At 44.9% G+C, this 6,478-nt stretch overlaps 1 protein-coding gene across 1 annotated transcript; it reads right to left on the reverse strand.

Moving 5' to 3' along the window:
* Nucleotides 1–298: 298 nt before the first annotated feature.
* On the reverse strand, nucleotides 299–4,385 carry LOC306694538 (proproteinase E-like). Its single transcript, XM_079157439.1, has 8 exons — nucleotides 4,236–4,385; nucleotides 4,061–4,149; nucleotides 3,119–3,216; nucleotides 2,906–3,034; nucleotides 2,249–2,385; nucleotides 761–903; nucleotides 517–669; nucleotides 299–430 (listed from the first exon to the last, which is right to left on the reverse strand). Exons 1-8 carry the CDS (start codon nucleotides 4,366–4,368, stop codon nucleotides 413–415), a joined length of 900 nt encoding a protein of 299 aa, XP_079013565.1. The 5' UTR covers nucleotides 4,369–4,385; the 3' UTR covers nucleotides 299–412.
* Nucleotides 4,386–6,478: the final 2,093 nt, after the last annotated feature.

Raw genomic sequence — 6,478 nt, forward strand, 5'->3', positions numbered from 1 at the left:
GTAAAAAATACTTTGTTACGAGTAAAAGTCCTATTTTCAAAATATTGCTGAGGTAAAAAGATGTAACATGTATATAATATATAAGTATTATTTTAAAAAATGCATTTTATGTATCCAAAGTAAAGTTAGTCATTATGCAGGATGGATAAAGAGTACTTCACTTGTGGGATTACTTTCACACTGTTGTGTTTCGACTTTTACTTAAAAGCTGCTGAACTTTCATGTAGTGCTGATGAAATTAAATAATAATCATTAATAATTGAAATGCAGGTGCAATAATGTACAACCAGAGACGTGCTGATAAAAGACTGAAAAGGTTTATTGTGCTAAATTGTATCTTTTCAGACCCTGATGTGAAACAATGAACTAAATATCGGGATTCATTATTGATCCATTGGAGTCCAGTAGTCCGTCAGTATCGCAGCATGACCTGAAGAGAAAACATGACTTATTGATTATGAAATCTTTTATCTTTCTTGGTGACATTCGAGCTGTTGGTGTAGATCAGTAACTCACGTCACTGAGCCAGTCGGTGAAGGCGGAGGTGCGGGTGAAGACGGTGGGTTTCTTCACTTCGTTGCAGACTTGAGAGGACACGAAGCTGGTGACGCCCTGGACGTACCAGCGACCGTCCTGACCCAAACAGCTGAGAGGACCCCCGGAGTCTCCCTGAGACAAGAAACACAGCAAGAGTAAAACATTCGACCCTCGATCACAGCGGGAAGTTCACTTCTGACAGGAACGTGGTGGCCTGACGCACGTTGCATCCGGATACGGCGTCTCCTCCGGCACAGATCATGGTGCTCTTGGCGTTGATGCCCCACCAGTCGCTGCGACTGCACACGGCGTGCTCCACCACCGGCAGCAAGGCCTGCTGCAGCTTATCGGGCATGGGGCCGTGGGCTGAGACACAAGGAGGACCAAGGAAATGCATCAAGGCAGAGTTGAGAAAAGTGTCGGGCAACTTCAGTTAAAGGATGTGAATACTTCTTCCATCACAAAGCCGATCACAAAATGTCAAAGTAACGGAGTCATTGAGGGATTGGTAACAGTAATGATCTGAAAGTATTCACATGACTTAGTGACATATCACACGAAAATGCGAAATACACGGTTGCGAATATAATTTCTCAAGGGCTTTTATTGTGAAAGGTAAGAACAGAAGGTGTGGATCTGGTCCGCACTGCCTTTGTCAAATTAAAAGGAGTGATAAAGGTTGCCATCTTGGTTCAGACTACTTAGCCTCTAACTTTTAATATTTTCCACCAGATAGAGTAATTTTCTCATGTTTGTCCTATGGAGATAATACATGTTCTTCTCCTGGTGTCCACTAGAGGCATCACTGCTGTATTATCTCTATAATACATGTTATTCTCCTGGTGTCCACTAGAGGCATCACTGCTGTATTATCTCTATAATACATGTTATTCTCCTGGTGTCCACTAGAGGCATCACTGCTGTATTATGGAGATAATACATGTTATTCTCCTGGTGTCCACTAGAGGCATCACTGCTGTATTATAGAGATAATACATGTTATTCTCCTGGTGTCCACTAGAGGCACCACTGCTGTATTATAGAGATAATACATGTTATTCTCCTGGTGTCCACTAGAGGCATCACTGCTGTATTATAGAGATAATACATGTTATTCTCCTGGTGTCCACTAGAGGCATCACTGCTGTATTATAGAGATAATACATGTTATTCTCCTGGTGTCCACTAGGGGCATCACTGCTGTATTATAGAGATAATACATGTTATTCTCCTGGTGTCCACTAGAGGCATCACTGCTGTATTATGGAGATAATACATGTTATTCTCCTGGTGTCCACTAGGGGCATCACTGCTGTATTATCTCTATAATACATGTTATTCTCCTGGTGTCCACTAGAGGCATCACTGCTGTATTATCTCTATAATACATGTTATTCTCCTGGTGTCCACTAGAGGCATCACTGCTGTATTATAGAGATAATACATGTTATTCTCCTGGTGTCCACTAGAGGCATCACTGCTGTATTATGGAGATAATACATGTTATTCTCCTGGTGTCCACTAGAGGCATCACTGCTGTATTATAGAGATAATACATGTTATTCTCCTGGTGTCCACTAGAGGCATCACTACTGTATTATGGAGCACTGCAGTGTTTGATGCAGTGTCAGACTGTCTTATCCCAGACTGAAAATAAAAACAACCTAGTATGTCATATACAGGGAATAATGTGACGACGCAGTGACTTTACTGTAAAGGTTTCCCCAGCCGGAGATGTAACACGGTGCTCCGTGGACGGGGATCTCTCCAGCCTCTGGAAGACAAGCTACGCCAACGCTGTCATTCATGACGGGGCTCTTATCCAGTTTCAGCAGGGCAAGATCATTGCTGTGAGAAAATCATGGTTATAGTTAGCTTTTCACTGATTGAGGCCCAGCTAAGATAATTCATTTATTAATAACATGAATTTGTTGGATTCCTTTAAACGGTAAAGGTGTACATTAACAATCAGTGTTATTTATGCTTATTAAAGGGGACACATAATGGATTATCAGCTTCACGCTTGTATTTTATGTTTCTAGAACATGTTATTTTCTTCACTATGTGTTCATCTTCTGTCTGAAACACTCGGTTTGAGCGCCTGTCTCTTTAAGACTCCCTCTTGTCAAAAGCCCAGTCTGCTCTGATTGGCTTGTGAGAAACAAATATGGTGCATCTTTGCAAAGGTAGTTCTTGATTTGTTTGTCTTATTTCACAGTTTGTGGGTTAAGCAGGGACTCCAGATACCCAAATGTATGTGCACACTGACAAAGACAGTTTTTCACAATATGTAAATCATTCCACTAGTGATTCAAAAACAAGGGAATTTATTGATTTGCTTTCTAAAATTATTATAAAATAAACTCACCCAGCAGCCACAAAATCAATGTCCCACATCGGGTGTACGATGATGCGCATAATGTCTCTGATCTGTTCAGTGCCCTCCTGCTGGCTCATGTCGTGCTCTCCCAACACCACACGGTACACGTCTCCTGGTCTGTACAAGACACCTCATGTCAGATCACATCTCCCTCATATCACACGCTTCACACAGCAGCTGTGGCGTCGTATTGTTAGTCACCCGATGCAGTGTCCAGCCGTCAGCACCCAGCGAGGTCCAATCAGAGTCCCTCCGCAAGTGTGATGGAAACGGCTGCCGTGCTTCACCTGCAGGGAGATCTGAGAAAAGAAATGTTAATCATTAAAATGTAATTCTAATTTAGAGAATAGACCTCTTTTCTGTTAGTAAACATGAGGAAGTCGGTGGGCGGAGCATAGGTGGAGGCAGAATAATTTGAACGTCTGTCAATCTCCAGCTAGCTAATAGTGTAGCCTGTTAGCAACATTTCTCTCCATCTCTCTAATAGAGGTTAGCAGGAAGCTAAGCTAACCTATTAGCAACATTTCTCTCCATCTCTCTAATAGAGGTTAGCAGGAAGCTAAGCTAACCTATTAGCAACATTTCTCTCCATCTCTCTAATAGAGGTTAGCAGGAAGCTAAGCTAACCTATTAGCAACATTTCTCTCCATCTCTCTAATAGAGGTTAGCAGGAAGCTAAGCTAACCTATTAGCAACATTTCTCTCCATCTCTCTAATAGAGGTTAGCAGGAAGCTAAGCTAACCTATTAGCAACATTTCTCTCCATCTCTCTAATAGAGGTTAGCAGGAAGCTAAGCTAACCTATTAGCAACATTTCTCTCCATCTCTCTAATAGAGGTTAGCAGGAAGCTAAGCTAAACTGTTAGCAACATTTCTCTCCATCTCTGAGACGCTTCGCCAATGTTGTAGCTCACTGGATCCCTGACTCACAGTTTATCACGTCAAACATATGCAATATCAATTCTACCCAACAACACGGCAAGATGACATTTTTCGATGTGTAACTCTAGCCCACTACTCTGAGGTGATTCACGTTGGCCTCCAGTCTTTCCTTCCCGCTGTGACGTACTCATGACGTCGACTGTGAAATGGTCTATAATTAACTGTATTAGCTGTGAATTCAAAACATTAAGCTCACACTACCTGCCAAGGCCAGCTGTGGGGGCGAGCATCCTCTCCATTCACAATCCTGTTGGTATCAGGCTTGACAGCAGGTTCACCACATCCAAAAACTACAAACACATAATAGTGAAGGATTTTAACTGATCTTATTGTCTTTGTCACTTTGACTTCTCCAGTTATTAAGCCTCATACTCACCATATGCCACCTGCAGCAGCAGCAGGAGGGCCAGAGTGTGCGTCATGGTGTCAGTCTGAAGACACACACAGTTCAGCTCTCTTATACCTCCTCCGTCCGTCCGTCCGTCTGTCAACCCAAGCACAGAATGCATTGAACCCGTGGAACACCGTTATCAGCGTCCACATGCCGATTGTGGCTGAGAAAAACGTTGTGTTCCACAGGTGCATCCGCTGGTCTGCCAGGACACTGATCTGTCCATGCATGGAAAAAAACATACATGTGTTCACATACATGCGTCTGTACAGATAATGTCCCAGCACACCAGTACTCCACAGAACAGAGGACAGAAGTAAAAGCGTAAAACTAGAGATTCAGGGAGTTCAGCTCAGGAATGACAGTTATATAATTCAGTATGATTATGAGTAAAAGTCCTATTTTCCAAATATTGCTAAAATTAAAACTAGTAATATCTTTTAAGTATCAAAAGTAATCACTCATTATGCAGGGTGGACAGTGAGCACTTTTACTTTTACTTTTGGGACTCTGAGCACCAGAGTCTCTTTAGAAAACCTCTCATGTTACTGCAGCAGGTCTGACAGTCTGCCCCGCTCGGTCCTGGTTCTGGTTCTCCCGTGCCTCCCTTCCCTCCAGCAGGTCCAGCAATATGTCCTGGGTCTCCAGCAGCGTGGTGTCGGTGTTGGCTCAGTCCACGGTGGACCGGTCTCTGCTGGAGGATCTGGGTCTGTCCACGGTGGACCGGTCTCTGCTGGAGGATCTGGGTCTGTCCACGGTGGACCGGTCTCTGCTGGAGGATCTGGGTCTGTCCACGGTGGACCGGTCTCTGCTGGAGGATCCGGGTCTGTCCACGGTGGACCGGTCTCTGCTGGAGGATCCGGGTCCGTCCACGGTGGACCGGTCTCTGCTGGAGGATCCGGGTCCGTCCACGGTGGACCGGTCTCTGCTGGAGGATCCGGGTCCGTCCACGGTGGACCGGTCTCTGCTGGAGGATCCGGGTCCGTCCACGGTGGACCGGTCTCTGCTGGAGGATCCGGGTCCGTCCACGGTGGACCGGTCTCTACTGGAGGATCTGGGTCTGTCCACGGTGGACCGGTCTCTACTGGAGGATCTGGGTCCGTCCACGGTGGACCGGTCTCTGCTGGAGTCTGAGCTGAAGGAGGTTCTGGTGAACCTGCATGAGTTCATCTGGTTTCACCAGAATCTGACCCGGTGGCTCCGATGACGAGCATCAAGAATAACTATAGAAACAGACCATCTTCTCTCTGATGGTCTCTCTACTGATGGAGGTCTGATAGAGGATCAGGACTACACTGAGACTGGTTCAGGACCAGTTAAAAGCTCCTCACTGTGACTTTAAATAAAAGATCTTCTTTGTTTGTCTGATGCAATTTCACATCTCTGCAGCAGCGTTGCATAGTTAGCGTTAATGTAAACTGCTGACATTAAACCGTGATCCCTGGGAAGCTCATCCCCCAAAATATCACCAAAACAAATCAATAGTTTGCATGTGGCTGCATGAAAAAGCCTGAACACACAAAACAAACTGTTCCTCGGGTGAAACTGTGGTGTTTGTGAAAATGAGAGTCGCTGAAGTAGCAACTCTGAAGTGAGAGAAGGAGCAAACCGGGGAGAGAGGAAACCGAGACGGAGGGTTTAGTGTCGTCAGCTGTCTCGGTGCTCAGTTTACTGAGAGAAATACATTTTCATCCTGCGACCACAGAACTGGATAGCTTTGGGTTACCTTCAAGAGAAACAGTCCTGTAACAACTTTCTCTGCTTTAATAACATGTTATACATCCACGAAGGGGCCCACGGTCCTGCTGGACCTGGACCCGATTCTTCACGCCTCGCTCAGACAGCATCCCTCCTCCTGAGGGGAAACGGATATCGCTCTCTGGAGAAGACGACGTGCATCTATAAATTTCCCTTTTTTTTGAAAAGAGGCAAATCAAATCAATAGTGCCTCAACAGCTAAGAGGCTTTGCTTGTTTTCCCGCCGTGTTAAGATAATTCGCTACACCAGACATCGCAGGGAGATTTATGAAGCTGACATGTGCTGCGTGTTTGCATAACATAGCAATGACAGAACTGTGAATAATTCGGATTAGGGCTCCAGCTCACGAGGAATTAACCGGCGACGCTGTTTACAGGAGGTCAGTCAGGTGGGAGTCGTCATTTATTATGAATTCTATAACGTTAAACAGTGGGAAAATGAATCAATGGTCATCTTTAAATCATGTTAA

The sequence above is a fragment of the Pholis gunnellus genome (assembly GCF_910591455.1).
Source record: "Pholis gunnellus genome assembly, chromosome: 4".
NCBI lineage: Eukaryota > Metazoa > Chordata > Actinopteri > Perciformes > Pholidae > Pholis > Pholis gunnellus.